This window comes from Malus sylvestris, chromosome 15 (assembly GCF_916048215.2).
Source record: "Malus sylvestris chromosome 15, drMalSylv7.2, whole genome shotgun sequence".
NCBI classification, from domain to species: Eukaryota; Viridiplantae; Streptophyta; class Magnoliopsida; order Rosales; family Rosaceae; genus Malus; species Malus sylvestris.
Window position 1 is genome coordinate 15,422,075 of NC_062274.1, and position 20,142 is coordinate 15,442,216.

A 20,142-nucleotide genomic window follows, 5' to 3' on the forward strand; every position below is an offset into this window, starting at 1 on the left:
AGCAAAAGAGGTATTAGGAGAGTCCAAGGGCTTTGCCCCACACCAAAAGGAATCTTGGTGGTGGAATGAGGAGGTACAAACAAAGGTGAAGGCTAAGAAGGAATGTTGTAAAGCCTTATACAAGGAGAGGACCGATGAAAATGGTGAAAGGTATAGAAAAGCGAAGCAAGAGGCGAAGAAAGCTGTCAGAGAAGCTAAGTTAGCGGCTTACGACGATATGTATAAACGACTAGATACCAAAGAAGGAGAGTTGGATATCTATAAACTAGCTAGAGCAAGGGAAAAGAAGACAAGGGACCTAAACCAAGTGAGGTGCATCAAGGATGAGGATGGAAAGGTTCTTGCTACAGAGAACGCGGTTAAAGACAGATGGAGAGGTTATTTTCATAATCTTTTCAATGAAGGACATGAAAGGAGTGCTTCTTTAGGGGAGTTGAGTAACTCAGAAGAGTGTAGAAACTACTCTTTTTATCGTCGAATCCGGAAGGAAGAAGTGGTTATAGCTTTGAAGAAGATGAAGCATAGAAAAGCAATAGGCCCAGACGATATACCAATCGAAGTGTGGAAAGTTTTGGGAGAGACAGGTATAACATGGCTCACTGACCTTTTCAATAGGATTTTGAAAACGAAGAAGATGCCAAATGAGTGGCGAACGAGCACTTTGGTGCCTATCTACAAGAATAAGGGCGACGTACAAAATTGCATGAACTATAGGGGTATTAAGTTAATGAGTCATACAATGAAGCTCTGGGAGAGAGTCATTGAGCATAGATTGAGGCAAGAGACACGGGTTTCGGACAACTAATTCGGGTTCATGCCAGGGCGCTCAACCATGGAGGCAATCTATCTCTTACGAAGATTGATGGAAAGATATAGAGATGGGAAAAAGGATTTACACATGGTCTTTATAGATTTGGAAAAAACGTATGATAGGGTCCCAAGAGACATTCTTTGGAGGATTTTAGAGAAGAAAGGAGTACGAGTAGCATATACCCAAGCTATAAAGGATATGTATGAAGGAGCAAAGACTGCCGTAAGAACTCATGAAGGACAAACCGAAAGCTTTCCCATAACTGTAAGATTACATCAAGGCTCATCCTTAAGTCCTTACCTTTTTGCGTTGGTAATGGATGAGTTAACAGGACATATTCAAGATGATATTCCTTGGTGTATGCTTTTCGCAGACGATATAGTGTTGATAGATGAAACTCAGGAAGGGGTAAATGCAAAGCTTAACCTTTGGAGAGAAGTGTTGGAATCTAAAGGTCTTCGCCTAAGCCGATCAAAGACAGAATATATGGAGTGCAAGTTCAGTGCAAATGGAGGCCAAAACGAGTTAGGGGTGAGGATCGGAAATCAAGAAATACCAAAGAGCGACCGTTTTTGTTACCTAGGATCTATCTTGCAAAAGAACGGAGAATTAGATGGAGATCTCAACCATAGAATACAAGCTGGATGGATGAAGTGGAAGAGTGCATCTGGTGTGTTGTGTGACCGCCATATGCCACTGAAGCTCAAGGGAAAATTTTATAGGACGGCAATAAGGCCGGCGATGCTGTATGGCACAGAATGTTGGGCGGTGAAGCATCAACATGTACACAAAATGGGTGTAGCGGAGATGAGGATGCTTCGTTGGATGTGTGGGCACACGAGAAAGGATAAGATTAGGAATGAGGATATCCGGGGTAAAGTAGGAGTAGCCGAAATTGAAAGAAAGATGAGAGAAAATCGGTTACGGTGGTTTGGACATGTGCAAAGAAGGCCTACTGACGCTCCGATTAGAAGATGCGACTATGGGACAGAGGTTCAAGGCCGAAGGGGTAGAGAAAGACCTAGGAAAACTTTGGAAGAGACTCTAAGAAAAGACTTAGAGTACTTGGATCTAACGAAGGACATGACACAGGACCGAGCACAATGGCGTTCTAAGATTCATATAGCCGATCCTACTCAGTGACTTGGATTTTCCAAGTCTCCAACCGAGAAGTTTTCCTCACTCGGAAAATTAAGGGAACACTACCCCAACCTACATGCTCCACTCAGAAAGCTTCAACATACAAGCTTCAACAAAAGAAAATTCAAAGAACTTAGCGAAGAAGGCTTTGGTGTATTTAACACAATACGTTGAAATGAAGGAAAACTTATTTATTGATATCCCCGATAAGCTACAAATATGTACATATACATGAGTCAAAATAAACAAACAAGATGGAGCCTTCACAAAGGTTGCTTAGGAGAAGTCTCAGCAGTCGGTAGAGCCCCAGAAAGAGAAGGCATCGAAGGGGGATCATTCGGAGCCTCAGTACTGGACAGAACCCTGGAAGGAGGAGGCATCAGAGGTTGATCATTTGGAGCTTCATTACGCGGTACAGCCCCAGAAGACGAAGGTAATAAATGCCTTTGGAACAAACCCACAAATCTCTTATGATCAAGTAAAACCTGACCATCAGTTTCCTTCATCTGGTCAAGCTTCCTCTTCATGTTTGTAGCATAGTCATGTGCGAGCCGGTGCAACTGTTTATTCTCATGCTTGAGCTCTCTAATCTCCTGTTTGAGACTCATCACTTCGGCCGCCAATGATTCAACTTGGCGGGTTCGAGCAAATAGGCGTTGGGCCATATTAGACACAGAACCTGCACACTGAACACTGAGAGCCAGCGAATCCTTAACAGCTAACTCATCAGATCGTTTGGAAAGTAGTCTGTTATCTTTGGGAGTGAGAAGGTTCCTGGCCACCACCGCAGCGGTCATATCATTCTTCATCACGGAATCCCCAACGGTAAGAGGACCAGTAGGGGAGACGAAGGATGGGCGCCATATGTTGTCTGGAGAAGGCGGGGCTGCCTCTTCAACAAGGTTCAAGTCAAAACGACGGTCGGAGGGGCCAGACATTTTCAAAGGTGTTGAAGAGAGAAGAAGTCGGACAAATCAAGATCTTAGAAGTGCAAGAATGGAGCTTCTACTGGTGGAGATTCAAGTGTGCTTTGGAACTTAATGCCAGCCCCTATAAAAAGCTGCACTCGACGGAGCTTCAGACATCGAAGAGGCGCCTGCTCAGAAATCGAAGAGGCGTTTGCTTTCTCAAAAGCTGGGCTGCTTAGAGACCACGAGGGTGATCTCATAAATCGAAGAGGTGTTTGCTTTCTCAAAAGTTGGGCTGCTCAAAGACCATGAAAGCCGATCTCAGAAATCGAAAAGGCGCTCGCTTTCTCAAAAGCTGGGTTCCTCAGAGACCACGAGGGCCGATCTCAGAAATCAAAGAGGCACCTACTTTTCCAGCCTTGTCAGCACCTGTCACACGCACACTCAGCTTTGCGGAAATTATGGGTATTCTGTCGAAGACTTCTGGGGAAGTAGAAAACACATGAATCTTACTGTCCAATCACCCACTTCCCACACGCAACAATAGCTCATGGGTACCACAGATAACTTTGCCAAAGTTCTCTGCCAAAGTTGAGCACGTGAAGCTTGCAGCTCCCACTACATCGCTCTGACCAAGAAGGGTAAAAGAATAGCAAAGAAACAGCACTAACAAAGTTTAGACCCATAAATTTTGAAGGTCTAGCTACCATATTATTACCCACAAGGGTAAAGGAACAGTACCACTGCTGGATAATTAGAAAGTCCCTATGTGTCAACCTCTGTGCCTTGTGGCAAGGTAGACTAGCAAACATGCCCAACCTTTACTCACATTTCGAGAAAACACTCCCAATAAGATTGCTTGCTCCAAAATCGAAGAGGCACCGTCCTCCGAATCTCGAGAGCCAGACTCCCAACATGACTACTTTCTCAAAAATTGAAGAGAGGGTAAATGAACAGTACCATTGCTGGATAATTGGAAAGTCCCTGTGTGTCAACCTCTGTGCTTCGTGGCAAGGTAGACTAGCAAACATGCCCAACCTTTACTCACATTCGAGAAAACACTTCCAACAAGATTGCTTGCTCCAAAATCGAAGAGGCACCGCCCTCCGAATCTCGAGAGCCAGACTCCCAACATGATTACTTTCTCAAAAATCGAAGAGACACTGCTCCCCGAATCTCGAGAGCCAGACCCCCAGCATGATTGCTTTCTCAAAAATCGAAGAGGCATCGTTCTCCGAATCAATCGAAGAGGCGCTCGCTTTCTCAAAAGCTGGGCTGCTCAGAAATCACGAGGGCCGATCTCAGAAATCGAAGAGGCACCTACTTTTCTAGCCTTGTCAGCACCTGTCACACGCACACTCAGCTTTGCGGAAATTATGGGCATTCTGTCGAAGACTTCTGGTGAAGTCGAAAGCACATGAATCTTACTGTTCAATCACCCACTTCCCACACGCAACAATAGCTCATGGGTACCACAGATAACTTTGCCAAAGTTTCTGCCAAAGTTGAGCACGTGAAGCTTGCAGCTCCCACTACATCGCTCTGACCAAGAAAGGTAAAAGAATAGCAAAGAAACAGCACTAACAAAGTTTAGACACATAAATTTTGAAGGTCTAGCTACCATATTATTACCCACAAGGGTAAAGGAACAGTACCACTGCTGGATAATTTTGAAGGTCTAGCTACCTTTACTCACATCCGAGAAAACACTCCCAACAAGATTGCTTACTCCAAAATCGAAGAGGCACCGCCCTCCGAATCTCGAGAGCCAGACTCCCAACATGATTACTTTCTCAAAAATCGAAGAGACACTGCTCCCCGAATCTCGAGAGCCAGACCCCCAGCATGATTGCTTTCTCAAAAATCGAAGAAGCATCGTTCTCCGAATCTCGAGAGCCAGATACCACATGTCACTTTTTCAAAGTGCTCTGACAGAGTTAAAACATGTGAAGCTGGCAGCTCCCACTACCGTGCTATGACCAAGCAGGGTAAAGGAATAGCATTACTACTTGTTGTTAGGGAGACTCCTATATATGTCGACCTTCATCCCCAACAGACAGGCAGACCTGCAAAAATGCTTAACCCTTCCTCATATCTGAGAGGGCACTCCCAACGAAGCCTTTCGAAATATTCAGCTTTCTTTCCCCCCGATAATACCTCTGCAAACAAGCTATACTAGAGCAAGAATATCTCATATCATCAGGGTTAAAAGCAAGAGTATCCCATATCATGCTTTTTCCCTGTCTTTTCCTTTGGCCTTGTTTTTACCTGCAAGACAAGGAGAAAGAGAGCAATCAGTCAGCACTTGAAATCAAGCTCCCAACCAGGAATTGACTGCCTGGAACCCCTTACCTGATTACTTACCTGGCATTGCTCTCGAGTACTCATCTTCAACATCTTATGTTTCCAGGGAAGATACCACATCTGCTTGAGGAACAGATAGGGCAAGTGCGAAGGATACAAGGAAGCATGTGGAGACAAGTGTAACAGCACACGTGCCTATACATCCACTACTCTGTCAAAAGCAAAAGTATCCCATATCAGCAGGGTCGAAATTACTCTAGATTTGATGGACTTGTTTTGACCCTCAAATTCTTCAGTCGGCCTTATACTCTGGAGGAAACCAGAAAACCCTCCAGCTCAGTTCAAGAATAAGCCTGTGGAAAGCTACTTCTTCAAAAGCAAAAGTATCCCATATTATCTCTTTTCATTTTTCTTCTCTTTATCCTTCAGGCTGCTGCAAGATGGGGAGAAGGTGAACAATCAGCCGGAGCTCTGATTGCTTACCTTGTCTGTCACCTCTTTCAGCAGATCCCCTAGCTCGGCGACTTGGGGGACTCCTACTACATGGTTTGTATCGCGCTTGACCAAGCCTGAAACTACAAGTAAGCTTCAAGTGAAATTGATACATTACCTTGTGCATCTCCACCAGTTAAAGATACCACCCCTGGATGGAGGGAGAGTACTTCCAGAGAAGCTGCCACATCTACCTATGAGACAGATAAGGCAAGTCAAGATGATACCACACTCCGATACTTAGAAGTTTCGTGATTACGATATCATTCTCCCACAATATTTCCTAATGTCATTTGTACTCTAATGTCATTTGTACTAAATCATTCACTTGTACTCACTAAAGGAGAGCTTAAACCTATGTACTTGTGTAAACCCTTCACAATTAATGAGAACTCTTCTATCCCGTGGACGTAGCCAATCTGGGTGAACCACATACATCTTGTGTTTGCTTTCCTATATCTATCCATTTATATACTTATCCACACTAATGACCGGAGCAATCTAGCGAAGATCACAAAAAGCGACCGTTTTCGCTACCTAGGATCTATCTTGCAAGAGAACGGAGAATTAGATGGAGATCTCAACTATAGAATACGAGCTGGATGGATGAAGTGTAAGAGTGCATCCGGCGTGTTGTGTGACCGTCGTAGGCCACTGAAGCTCAAGGGAAAATTTTATAGGACGGCAATAAGGCCAGCGATGTTGTATGGCATAGAATGTTGGGCGGTGAAACATCAACACGTACACAAAATGGGTGTAGCGGAGATGAGGATGCTTCGTGGGATGTGTGGGCACACGAGAAAGGATAAGATTGAGAATGAGGATATCCGAGGTAAAGTAGGAGTAGCCGAAATTGAAGGAAAGATGAGAGAAAATCGGTTCCGGTGATTTGGACATGTGCAAAGAAGGCCGACTGACGCTCCGGTTCGAAGATGTGACTACGGGACAGAGGTTCAGGGCCGAAGGGGTAGAGGAAGACCTAGGAAAACTTTGGAAGAGACTCTAAGAAAAGGCTTAGAGTACTTGGATCTAACGGATAGCATGACACAAAACCGAGCGCAATGGCGTTCTAGGATTCATATAGCCGACCCCACTTAGTGGGAAAAGGCTTTGTTGTTGTTGTTGTTGTTGGGATTCCACCCCAATCTTTGGGGTTTACGATAGTGATGAGGATATTACTGCAGTGGTTGAAGGTCTTCATGTACAACTTCATAAAGAGGTAAAAGCTTTGCACTTGTATGACGATTATGTTTAGACCATCTTCAACCTTTGGGTTAAAATCTAAAAATTTTAACCCAGAAAATTTAGGTTTTAACTCAGAAACAGATTTTCTCCTCCATGAGCTAAATTTTTAGCCTGAGATTATTAAATAATTAATTTAGGATAATTTTTTTTTCTTAAAGTAACTTAAAAAAAAAATTATGTAGACTATTCTAACTTAATTTTATGAACATTTTAACCTAAAAATATTTAGATTCTGATAAATATTGAAAAATCACTAAACTGACACCATGAAACTCATAAAACACTACGAAAGAATATGAAACACATAATATAATTTTTTTAAATTACTTCAACCATTAGATGTAAATTTGGACCATTAGATATATATTTTTTACCGTTGGATTTGATCAAATTAAATTTTAACTGTTGGATTCAATGAATTTATAAATATAAAACTAAAAAAAAATATACATATATAGTGGGCTAGCCCCACTAACCCAGAGGGAATCCTGGGGTAAATTTGACCCAAAAATGAGTTTTAACTTATATTTGCCCTAAGAGTTGGAGCAAGTTGGGGTAAGTTTAGAACCTAAAATTTGAGTTTTACTCCAAAAATGAGAGTAGGTCTTAGAAGATGTTGTTGCTCGGGACATCAAAAGAAAACCTTCGGAGAATAAAGTTGCTTCATTTGCCTGTGAGTTTGTATTATCCTTCCAAGACTACTCATCTCAGAAAATAAGTTGGAAATCACATGTGCATGATTTGAAGTCAATTTCTATTAACAAGGTTGGATTAAGGTTACTTGCTTTGGGAATAACGTGGAAGTGCAATTTAAGGCTTCGTTTGGCAGGTCGGACTGTACTGACTATTTCAGTCGAATATGATAAATAGTCATCGGATAGTACTGACTAAATTAATCAGGCGTTTGGTGCAGTATCAGACTAATTATTGTATTATTTATATTATGTTTGGTATTATATCATATATGAATTCAAATATAATTATCAAAACAAAAAACAAAACAACAAAAAAACAAAGAGAGAAACTGAATAGCACCGCCACCATTGGGCTTCTCACCACTGACTACACACCATCATCTCTATGGCTTCTAATCCTTTGAAACCAAAAAATCAGATGAAATCTCTACTAATTTTGAGTTTAATTACCACATAGCAAAAGAGGGAAACGAAATCACTCAATTTGGTTCGTTACCAATCTTCATATGGAAAAGAAGCATATGCGGAATAACTTGATTATTAAATTATAGTTGTTGAGGATTTCCAAATTTATTGAATTTTCCAGATTGGGAGGGAGGAGAGAGAGATTATGGTTCGAGAGGATTCATAAAAATGGGCATTAAATTTGTTGAAATTTCCAGATCGAGAAGGGAGAGAGAGATTACTAGAAAAAGGTTATTGGGTTGGAGAAGAAGCTGAGGAACCAGACGGAGAGTGAAGGTGACAGGGAAAAAAAAATTGGTGAGAGAATGAGACGGGCACAACAGAGCCGGCGAGAGAAAGAGACGAGGAGAATGGCGACGACATGGGATGGCGAGGAAGGTGAGAGAGAACCTAGTTCACACAAGATAGAGACGAAAGAGAACCAACTAATAATCGTCATTTTGGACGGTTTTATTAGGCAGATGTATGCAGTATGAAATAGGTGGATCAAACTAAATTAATTTGGTCCAATTTAATACGAGAGGGCGCCAAACGAGTGGATCCGTATTATTAGTCCTATCTGATCTCCTTTTGATGTGGCTGTTGTAGAAAGATTTGAAAGGTCATCCAAAAGATCGAGAAAAAAAAAATCAAAGGAAACTTGAGGACAAGTTTTTTTTTTTCTTTTTTTTTTTGAAGAGGAGGAGTATGATGCAGTGCACACTAATACATATAGTTCCTATATTAAATTAGATTGTTTGTGACTTCTCATTTGTCAAAGTTATGTTTTTCAGGTGACTAATAACTATAATCTTAGTATTAAGTATTTATTCTACCAATATATATTGTAATCTCTCTATTTAAAGGACTTCACATGTATGTTTAAGGTGGACTTGATTGAATGAAAATATATTTTGCTTTATGCAATTGAAGTGAGTGAGTGTTTCCTCATTCTAAAATCAAGCATTTGCTTGGTTTGTGAGTGAATCCGCAATTAGCAACATTGAGTGAACTTCGTTGCTCATGATTAAGTGATTCCTAGATTATTTATTGTGGTCTCCTTGAGACCCTTGGGTTTTCCTGCAGATGACACATGTTTATATCAATGAAATGTTGATGGATATAATTTTTCTTAGGATTTTTATCACTAATGGTCCCTGAAATTGACCAACTTCATCAAAATGGTCTTCAAAATTGAAAATCGATCAATGTAGTCCCTGAAATTGAGTGTCGCATATCAATGTAATCCTTCCGTCACAATTCCATCAGAAATTCTATTATAGGCTAATTTGGCACATATATGAGTCCCACAAATTTAATTAAATATTATCATGTGAATTAAAAATATTTAAATAATAAAAACAAATTTTTTTAATTAAAAAAAAAGAAGAACCACCACCCAATTAGTAAAAAAATGGAGAGCTCCAAAGCAGCTTCAACAAACCCAGTTGTCCTTCTATTTCAGGTATCTCTCTCATTCTCTCCTTGTTTACTGTTTATATTTTTTTCTTCTTGGTTTTTGGTTTAAGGCGTATGAGAAATGGGTTGTGGGAAAAAAAAAACATAAAGTCTTGAAATATATGAAAGTGTACAGATTTTCAGCAGTACAAAATAACCCAGCTGCTATGTTTCTTCTGCGGTGTGAAAAAATGGGGAAGACGACAGTGACCGAAACCAAACACGTTTTGCAGATCTTGGAGAGCTTGAACAGTCTGCTACCGCCTTCCCTCACGATGGCGGCAAGCCCGAAACAAGCACTCCAAAGATACCCACAACTTCATGGGAGAGAGGGCGGGGGTGGGAGGGGGGAAGAAGATTATGAACAGTGTTCAATCATCTCCCCTCTTTTTTTTTATTTTTTATTTTTTAAGATTTTAATTATAAAAAATAACAATTGTTTATTATTATTTAAATATTCTTTATTCATATAATAATATTTAATTAAATTTGATTGATCCATTTATGTGCCACATCATTATTTAACAGAATTTTTAACCGAATTATGACAGAATGACCACATTGATTTGTGCAGTGGTGTTTAGGGACTACATTGATTGTTTTCAATTTTATGGACTATCTTGATTGGGTGGGTCAATTTCAGAGATTATTTGTAATAAAAACTCTTGTTTCTTATTCTTTGTGTGGAATTTGACTTTTTTTTTTTATTTTCTCTTTGCTGTCTGTATCAATGAAATCCAGACGTGCTGTTTTTGTCCTTCCTAGTCATAAATTTCTGAAGGAAATATGGGATCAAAATTCTAACTTATAGGTCAAATCTTCCACAAGGAAATAGATATATTTCATATATAAAGTCTTCATTCAACAAAAGGCGTTCGTTCACGCTTCAGAATTCAGATGCCAGGAAACTTCACCGCCTTCTTTCCTTGCCTTTCACGTACGTCACGTTGGGCAAATGGACCAAGGGGAATTTCTTGCAGTCTAAAACTTCGGCAAATTGCAAGCATGTGGTTTTTGTTCTTCTTGTCCATCTTTGGTGTAATACCATGTTTAATAGTCAACTTGTTGGGCTTCTTATCTTCATATCTCAGATCCCTTGACTGTAAAACTAAAACCTAATTTATTTTTTTTTTTGTCAAACAACTAAAACCTAATTCAGGAATTAAAATATTCGACTTCTTAATTTATACGTAAGAGTCATTCCTCTTTACAGATAAATTACAATTTGATATGTGCACGTAGACTTTTCTCTTTGTGGTTTTAATGAGTTCTTTTTATATAAAATATCATTTCTCTTTATAGACAAATTACAGCTTAACATATGAGCATAAACTTTTTTTTTTTTTTTTTTATGGTTTTAATGTGTTCTTTTTATAAAATAGTAATAGGAACTACTTAGATACTATTAACTTACGTGTCAGGCTGCAACCACCCCTGCCCCAAAAGACTTGGTGGGTTTTCTACACTTTCTCATTGACCATCGTTTTCCAAGTCCCCCGCTTGAATTCCAAACCATTTGCGACCCGGCAGTCAGTCTGAAAAATCCACAATTTCTAACATGTCTATTGGGTTTCGTATCTCCTAAAAAGGAAATGATCACATCCTCTGAGCTCTAACTAACTTGCCATCAACACAACCGCGGGAACAACCGAACTTCTGAAATCCCTCTCCCTCCAAATGACTAAACAAAACACCCCAACGTCTTCTCTCCAAACCCACCTCCACTTCCTCCTCCTCCTCCTCCTCCTCCTCCCCCCCCATGCCAACTCCCAATCCCTCCAAGACCAAGAACAAGCAGTCCTCGTGAAACTCAAGTCCTACTTAAACTCTCCGCCATTTCTCAGCCATTGGATCCTATCAAAATCAAACACTTCTTCCCACTGCTCCTGGCCTGAAATTTCCTGCACCAACAACTCCGTCACCAAATTGTTTCTTGACAACAAGAACATAACCCTACCGGTGCCATCCTTCATCTGTGATCTCAAAAACCTCACAGTCATTGATCTCAGCTACAACTACCTCCCAGGAGCATTCCCAAAAGCTGTCTACAAGTGTTCCAAGCTAGAGTACTTGGACCTGTCTCAGAACTACTTTGTAGGCCCCATTCCTGATGACATCGACAGCCTGCCCCGGCTTCAACAACTTATCCTCGCCGCAAACAACTTCTCCGGTGATATTCCTCCCGCCATAGGGCGGTTGCAAGAGCTCGAGAATCTTCAGCTGTACATGAACCACTTCAATGGCTCTGTCCCACCAGAAATAGGTAACTTGTCAAATCTCAAAGACCTGAGCATGTCTTTCAATATAAAACTTGTGCCTTGGAACTTGCCTTCCAATTTTACCAAGTTGAAAAAGCTCAAGACTTTATGGATACGGCAATCGAATTTGATCGGAGAGCTTCATGGGACACTTGGGGAGATGGAGGCACTTGAACAACTGGATTTGGCAATCAACAATTTGAGTGGGGAGATTCCGAGCGGTTTGTTTTCGTTGAAGAATTTAAGTACAATCTATCTCTTCATGAACAGGCTTTCTGGGGAGGTTCCTCGAGTGATCGAATCATTGAATTTGAGCATTCTTGATCTCTCTAACAACAATTTAACAGGGACAATACCAGAAGAGTATGGAAATCTTACCAAATTAACAGAATTGGCTTTGTTTTTCAATGGTTTTTCGGGTGAAGTTCCGAAGAGCATTGCCCGCCTGCCAAACCTCGTACATTTCAAAATCTTCAACAATAATTTGTCAGGAATATTGCCTCCAGAGTTTGGGAGGCACTCAAAACTCGAAGCTTTTGAAGTTTGTGTCAATAGGCTAACCGGAAAACTGCCAGACAATTTGTGCTATTGGGGTAAGCTGGAAACACTTATAGCTTATGAGAATCATCTTAGTGGAGAATTGCCAAGTTCTCTTGGAAATTGCAGCAGTTTGAAGACTGTCAAGGTTCATGATAATTTACTGTCTGGAAACATTCCTAGTGGCATGTGGACGGCACCAAACTTGACTTCTATGCTGATAAGCAACAACTCGCTTACTGGCGAGCTTCCTGAGAAGCTTTCATCAAATCTTTCACGGTTGGAAATGAGAGACAACAGATTTTCGGGCAACATTCCAATCGGGGTGTCTTCCTGGAGGGGTTTGATGGTTTTTGACGGCGGTAATAACCGCTTTAGTGGTGCTATTCCTCAGGAATTAACCGCGCTTTCTAGCTTATTGACACTTTCTCTTGATCAGAATCAGCTCACCGGCTTCCTTCCATCGGATATTGTATCGTGGGAGTCACTCACTAGTCTTAATTTCAGTCAAAATCAGCTCACCGGAACAATTCCTGAGAAACTTGGTCTTCTGCCGGGACTTACTGAATTAGACCTTTCAGCAAACCAACTTTCTGGCAAAATTCCAGTTCAACTCGGGCATCTGAAGCTCAACCAATTCAATCTCTCTTCCAATCACCTCTACGGGAAGATCCCTACTGAGTTTGAAAATGCTGCGTATGAAGGAAGCTTCTTGGACAATCGAGGCCTCTGCACAACTAGCTCTTCAGCAAAGCTCCCCATGTGCAATTCTGAATCCCAAAAGTCCAGCAAACTTTTGTCGAAATCTCTTGTGCTAATCTTATCTTTTGGCATACTGTTGTGCTTGTTGGCTATTTCCATCTCGTTCTTCATGGTCAGAAGTTACTGGAAGAGAAACGGTGGATTGGATTCTAAGTGGAAGCTCAACTCATTTCAGAGGTTGAATTTCACAGCGTCAAAAATTCTATCGGAGCTCACAGAAAGTAATCTGATTGGAAGTGGCGGGTCAGGAAAAGTTTATCGCGTTCCTGTGAATCGCAATGGTGATGTTGTTGCTGTGAAAAAGATTTGGAAGAATGAGAATTTAGAAAAGAAGCTTGAGAAAGAGTTTCTTGCAGAAGTCAATATCTTGAGCTCAATTCGACATGCCAACATAGTGAAGTTGATGTGCTGCATTTCCAGTGAGTCTTCAAAACTTCTCGTCTACGAGTACTCAGAAAATCGGAGCCTGGATCTATGGCTGCACAGGAGAAATAGGCCATCCAATCTCTCGAGGTCAGTCCATCATGTCGCACTCGACTGGCCTGAGAGGTTGCAGATTGCAGTGGGCGCTGCTCAGGGCCTCAGCTATATGCACCACGACTGTGTGCCGCCCGTGGTGCATCGCGACGTGAAATCAAGCAACATTTTGTTGGACTCTGATTTCAAAGCAAAAATAGCAGACTTTGGTCTGGCCAAGATGTTGGTCAAGCAAGGAGAACTTGCTATAATGTCATCTGTCGCTGGCTCTTTTGGCTACATTGCTCCAGGTAAACCTTATACCCCACAAATGCTAAAGTTAGGGCATGTCTGAGACCGCTTTTAGAAATCACTTCTAATATAAGTGCTTTTGCAAGAAGTGGTTTTCTCTTCTGCTCATAAAATTCTACTAAAACCCTAGTGCTTTGAAGAAGCACGTGACCAAAAAATGCTTCCCAGAAGAACTTCTAAGTTTTCTGCCGAACGCAGTTAGAAGTTCTTTGGGTTGTCAAAAAAGGAGCATGCCCTTAGTGCCTAAAGAAGTATGTGTTATTTTTCTTCATTTCTATTAGCAGTAAACTGGTTTTCCTTACCCTAAATGCAGAATATGCTCACACAATGCGATTGAATGAAAAGATCGACGTGTATAGCTTCGGGGTCATCCTTCTGGAGTTGACAACCGGCAGGGAAGCCAATGACGGCGATGAAGACACTGCCCTCGCTGAATGGGCGCGGTGTCACGTTCAAGAAAACAAAGCTATCGCTGATGCTTTGGACAAGGACATCAAAGAACCTTGTCACTTGGACGAAATGTGCTCCGTTTTCAAACTCGGCCTCATTTGCACCGAGAGACTTCCAGATGATAGGCCTTCCATGAAAGAGGTTCTGCAAATCTTGCTCCTATGCAGCCGTCCAGTACTCAGCAGAGAAAAGACCGAGCATGTTGCCTCTCCTCTGCTCCAAAACTCGAAGCACGAGAGGACCTTGGAAGACGATGATGGTAGTTTGGCGACCAATGTCTGATGCCTCGTCGAATTCACGAAGAGGAACCAATAAAGGGGAAATAAAACTTTCATTTCGCGTCGGTCTTAAGCTGATCGAATGTATACTATAAGAGGAATTAGATAGACATACTGATCAGATGTATACTAGAGTGCAGCACTGCATCGTTAAGGATGCCGAGCTGCACTCTAGGCGGCGAAACTACCCTGTATATTTGCATATGCATAACATCAAGAAGGGCATAATAACGAGTGGCGAAAATTCTCGAAAATCAGTAAGAACAATCATATGAAGTCAAAATTTCATTAATGGTGACCAATCTACTTGACAATTTATCAGTAGAATGATCTCAAATCTTAAATAGTAGAAAGTTTCGAACTGAAAAACGAAACCGTAAAACACGTTTTATTTGCAATAGAGAACGAGAGAATGTTGCGCAAAACGTAACTACTCACAGTTTACATCCCCTATTTTTAAGTAATCCAGGAGAAATGAGCTTATACACTGATTAACAACACAAAGCGCCTAAACTTCCACAGCGCGAAACAACGGGCTGCAGCGAGAACGCTTAGCCGATTGTCTACTCCAACTGCCTATTATGATCCTAAGCTAATTACCAGCTCTAAAGGATCATAAATTATGGATGGGATGCAAGATCTCTCGAACTATAAGCTGAGAACAGCTTGAAATTGATCCGAAGGAAATAGTGAGAAGATAGGGTAAACGAAAATATACAAAAATTGAGAATGTCACACTTCATTCATCTACCTGGTCTTGACCATTTTAGGACTCCTCTACCTCAAGGTACTGGGAGTGAGAGGCTGCCAGGAGGGCAGCTCCAATTCCAGAGCCATCGTTTGAGTGCTCGACAGAAATGTGCTCAGCAACTTCATCACCCAACAACTCTTTGAGAGTACATTCCATGCTGGTGCGGAATTCGGTGTAGTGCTCATACAAACCACCATCCATTGCAATCATCGATTTTTGCTTCTCTCCGTCCTTAACTGTGTCTCTACCTAACTTCTTAAGCACTCCCAACATCCCAGCAGCAGATAAGCGGGCCGCACGAGTGGCAACTATGTCGCAGACCGCCACAACAACCTTTCTCATTTTCAAAGAGGTGTTGGAGATCTACAATATTGAAAAATCAGCCATAAACTCATGTCACCTGTCTAGAGATTGGCTTGAAATTTTATAGAGAAAAATATGAACGTTCTTTTTTAAGAGTGCATGTTTAAGGACGCCACAAAGAAACAGATGATGGCACCACGTTCACTCTATGAAAATGTGATTCAATGAAAGGTATCATGCTTTCAACCATTCCTTGTTTTTACTTTTCTAACCACCCACCCAAAAGAATTATGAGGAGGAAAAGAAAAAATTAAAGTAATTTGCACTGCCGGATAACAAAATGATCATGTTATCATATAGCATGAGCAATGTACCTCGAGGATGTCCTTGAGTTTGCTCCCGACCACTTTCAGATCTGGAGATGAGTCATGATGTATGGCAGACATTTCAGGAGTCCTGCAATTATTACAACCACACCATAAAGACTCAGAAAACTCTACACTATTCCGAAATTAATGCCAACCCAAGCAAAAACAATGTGGTAGGAACTATATAGAGGTGAAACAATTTATTTAGCATTATCAACCTTTTGATAGACTGTTTCATACACAGATTTCGTTTTGAATAAAAAAAAACCGACCATTCGCATGTAATCCACAATGGCAGTAGCAATAAGTTTTAATCTAGGCACCATTGAGAAGCAAACCCTCTTAAAATTCGGCAACACACAAACACATCCAACAGATATACCTCAAGCTAACAAGGTTTAAACCAGTCAGTCTACAAAAGATGTTAGAATATACCTTAGTATGAATGGAATTTTCAGTTTTGGTGGGACAACATCACCAAAAAAGTCAGCTTCTTCAGCCATCTTGAGCAATACTCTGCGCACAATTTCCCCTAAATACATGCCAGAAATGATCTTCTCGAAGATCTGCAAACAAAAATTAAATCCATATGATATATCCATCAAGCCATCTGCATATGCAAAAACAAGTAAAGGAAAATGTTGTTACTTGCTCTCCAGGGTTTAAACTCTCAGCATCAAGCGCTTGATCGTATTCTGTCAGCGGAAGGTGTGATGAGCGAAAGTTACCCCACTCCATGTTGATAACCTATTCAAGAAAACAAACAAAGAATTAGTATGTTCTAACTATAGAACCAAGCCTTAGAACCAGGCAACAAACCATAGTTCCACAATTTGATAGGAATTTTTCATAACATACTAACCATTTCTCCTGATTTAGGTAGAAGACCATGCCATTTTGGAATGGCATGCGCTCTTTCAACATAAGCAGCATTTGTTCCAGTGCCCAATATCACAGCAGCAATGACATCCTGATTGTGGTACCTACCTCCTGCTAATGTACCAATTGTATCATTTACCTGCATCAGCCTGACAAATTAGGATTGTCCAAAATGATAAGCAATAATAAATAACCAAGGTTTAATTCAGCTCCTTGCAGCGTAACATGAAAATCCAAATTGCTGATATTAAAAACCAAACTGGACTGACCAAAGCTGTAACACGCATATCAAGTCCAATTTTTTCCATTGATTTGGTCAGCTCTCCTACCACATCTTGCTCAACCTGCACAAATATCAGTAAAAAAATGTCACAAGGGGCACCCTACGATAAAGATTACTCCAGCGCTGCTAAATTAAGTTATTATTGGAACACATTGATTGGGTAACCTGTAGGCAGAAAATAAAGTAATCTGTAGAACATATGTCAAGAAAAGATAACATAACGAAAGCTCCAATGCCCATTGTATCAGGCACAGTATCCTCCAGACATGATTTACATGACTAACTATCAAAATAAAAATCAATATAGCAAGAGATGTAAAAGTACCGCATCCTCAATATTGAAGCCTTTTGTCCACTTAATAAGGGTCCCTGAGGCAATTGAAGTTTGCCACACAGGAAATGAAAAGGTAAAACCCAGCTCCCTTTGTCTACTGGGTGCAGGATGCAAACCTTCTCCTTCCGTAGCAACAAATTTTGCAAGTGCTTCGGCAATAAAATCAAATAATCCCTGAAACCAAGTCATGATAAATTATGGCCATGTTTGAACAAATCTAAGCAGGTTTTGTAAGATTGCTTGAAGAAATACTAACTTCTGAAGTTCCAGTCATCAAATGCGGTGGAATGGAAACTTCGTCAAATTCTTGTTTAACAACACGTTTTTCGTTCCCACCAAGCCGTACACGCAGAACACGGAAGTTTGTCCCACCAAGGTCCAGTGCATAAAACAGCCCATTCTCATCCCTGAAATGATAAGAAGAAAAGTAATGGGAGTTTACCATGAATCCAAAAGGTAAATAAGGAGAGGGGGGGGGGAAGGCACCAAATACAGCTCAGCTCAGTTTATGAACCCAAATCAGGAACATAATCTACCCATTTATAACACTCTTTCTAAGCTTGTCGACTTTAAATTGCCCTTCTTTTTCCATTTGCAATATAGTATCTCAATTTCTTTTCAATAAGATGACACTCTAAAAAGATTAGAAGGACGTTAATCCGTTGAGTATAGAACATTATAATCCACTAAAATAGCGCAGCCCACACCACATACCGTGAAGAACATACCAAAGACGGAAACTAATAAGAGAGCCATAAAAGCTCCATCTGAAGGACACACGGGATAAGGACAACCGCCAATTTTAGGCTTTTAGCAAATCAAACTTTAATCTCTACAGTTAGATCAAATATTATTTCGAAGCGAAAAATCAATGGGAGCTGCATGGAAAAGCAAAATTCCTACAATCAACTAAAGATAGAAAATTTCTTGCCACAAGAAATCAAAAGAGCACAACATCAACAAATAAGAAATAACCATCGCAAGGAAAGATTATACCCAATTCAGAAACACACACCAACTAATAACTTCCACCAAATAACCAAACTAACTCAACATCAACATAACCAACTCGTATTTATTAATCAAACCCAATAAATGAGTTCCCATCTCATAAACAACAGAGATAAAAATTCCATCTTTATCCCTTTTAATCAGAAAATTAACAGAAAAAAGGACAAATAAACCAGTCAGAACAAAGGACTAATTGCCACAGAACAAAATTATTGAACCCAAACATTTTTTTTCAATCCAATCGAAGTTCAAATTACGAGTCTTTCCAATCCCAATCGAAAAATAAGAAATTAAGGGCGGGTGAGATAGACTAAAATACCCAGTGGGGAGGTTATCGACGTAGCTGATGAGCATCTTCAGCTTGCTGCCGCCCTCGGATGCGAGGCCAGCGTGCATTTCCACAGTCATGGCGTCAGCCACCTGTCTCAGCTTCCCAATGGGGGTCCCGCACTTATCCTCCAACTCCCTCAGAATCGCCATCGCCCGGGCCCACCTTCCCGAGCTCTTCATGCGGTGCCGCACGATCAGCGCCGCCGCAGCACATACCGCCGCCGCGCACACCACAGCCGCCCCCACCGCCACTTTCCCCATCACCACCGCCGCTCAAATTACCAAATCTTTGATGGGTTTTTCAATCCGAAGTCTCCCGAATCCGATTTTGAGGTCAGGAATCGATGGGCCGAATGAAATTCTCGTGCTTGCATGAGTGAGAAAGTTTGGGTAGTGAGAGAGATAGAGAGTAAGAAGTGAAAAATTAAAAGTACAATTTTAGATCGGACTTTCGGGGAGGGATACGAAGGGAAATTTGTCAAATCAAGGAATTCCAATCTGCAGCCTAATTTCTCGGAAAACAAAGCTGTATGAGAAAGAGTGTGCGTGCATGCTTTTATGATTTTCTTGGCCCTGTTTGTTTTCTCGGAAAATTAGCCTTTTCTGTAATATTTTTCTCACACTTTCTCGGAAAATAAGAAGATATTTTCGGCGTAAAAAATGAATTTCGGTCTTTTTTGGAGTGAAATGGAGGGAAAGTGGGCATAGTTTTGCGTTAAAATTACGAGATTGACCTGTCAGCGTCGAGTGCGAAGGTGATGTGTTGTATGGACGAACATGATTCCTTGATGTGATTTGGGATTTTGGAGTTCTCAGTTTAGGGAAGGCTAAGTGTGAGGTTCTCCCTGATTCCGATGCCTAAAGTTGGGATTTTATTACCTTCCAACCAAAATCTAATATGCTTCAAGCATATATGTACATGTTGTTCCTCCAAACAAAAATTAGTATGCTAGCTTCGAGGTTTGTAGCTCAGTTGTAGCGTTTAAATTTTAGAGTTAATATGGTTTTCTCGTCTAGAATAATTTTTTATGTCTTTGATTCTAATAATGTTATAATCACTTATAGATTGAAGTACATGTGTGTTTAACAAATAATTTTCTCTCAAGTGATTTTGAGAATACATAATCACTTACAGGTGGAAGTACATGTGTGTTTGACAAGTTGTTTTCTTTCAATGAGTGATTATAATCTGTCTTGTCTTGAGTGATTATGAGATGCCAAAATCACTTACAAGTTGAAATACATGTGCTTTTGACGAGTGGTTTCTCTCTAAAAGTGATTCTAAATTGTCCCCTCTTAAGTGATTATAAAAATGCCATAATCTCTTAAGGGT

The 20,142-nt window shown here is 40.7% G+C and overlaps 2 protein-coding genes across 2 annotated transcripts; one reads left to right on the forward strand and one right to left on the reverse strand.

Moving 5' to 3' along the window:
* The first annotated feature begins 11,073 nt into the window (after positions 1-11,073).
* LOC126603381 (receptor-like protein kinase HSL1) lies at positions 11,074-14,864 on the forward strand. The gene is made up of 2 exons (XM_050270205.1): positions 11,074-13,821; positions 14,136-14,864. The coding sequence occupies exons 1-2, from the start codon at positions 11,175-11,177 to the stop codon at positions 14,552-14,554; spliced, it is 3,066 nt and encodes a 1,021-aa protein (XP_050126162.1). The 5' UTR covers positions 11,074-11,174; the 3' UTR covers positions 14,555-14,864.
* Positions 14,865-14,912: 48 nt separating this feature from the next.
* On the reverse strand, positions 14,913-19,445 carry LOC126603382 (hexokinase-1-like). The gene is made up of 9 exons (XM_050270206.1): positions 18,799-19,445; positions 17,725-17,875; positions 17,460-17,642; positions 17,121-17,195; positions 16,835-16,990; positions 16,621-16,719; positions 16,408-16,538; positions 15,979-16,060; positions 14,913-15,664 (listed from the first exon to the last, which is right to left on the reverse strand). Exons 1-9 carry the CDS (start codon positions 19,068-19,070, stop codon positions 15,317-15,319), a joined length of 1,497 nt encoding a protein of 498 aa, XP_050126163.1. The 5' UTR covers positions 19,071-19,445; the 3' UTR covers positions 14,913-15,316.
* Positions 19,446-20,142: the final 697 nt, after the last annotated feature.

What these genes read in the sequence shown, in the direction of transcription:
- LOC126603381 (XM_050270205.1), top strand. Translation starts at nt 11,175, where the DNA reads ATGACTAAACAAAACACCCCAACGTCTTCTCTCCAAACCCACCTCCAC. An exon ending in TTTTGGCTACATTGCTCCAG is followed by an intron (nt 13,822 to 14,135) that starts GTAAACCTTATA and finishes CCCTAAATGCAG; the next exon opens with AATATGCTCACACAATGCGA.
- LOC126603382 (XM_050270206.1), bottom strand. Translation starts at nt 19,070, where the DNA reads ATGGGGAAAGTGGCGGTGGGGGCGGCTGTGGTGTGCGCGGCGGCGGTA. An exon ending in TGATGACTGGAACTTCAGAA is followed by an intron (nt 17,643 to 17,724) that starts GTTAGTATTTCT and finishes ACTTGGTTTCAG; the next exon opens with GGATTATTTGATTTTATTGC. An exon ending in ATATGCGTGTTACAGCTTTG is followed by an intron (nt 16,991 to 17,120) that starts GTCAGTCCAGTT and finishes AGGCTGATGCAG; the next exon opens with GTAAATGATACAATTGGTAC.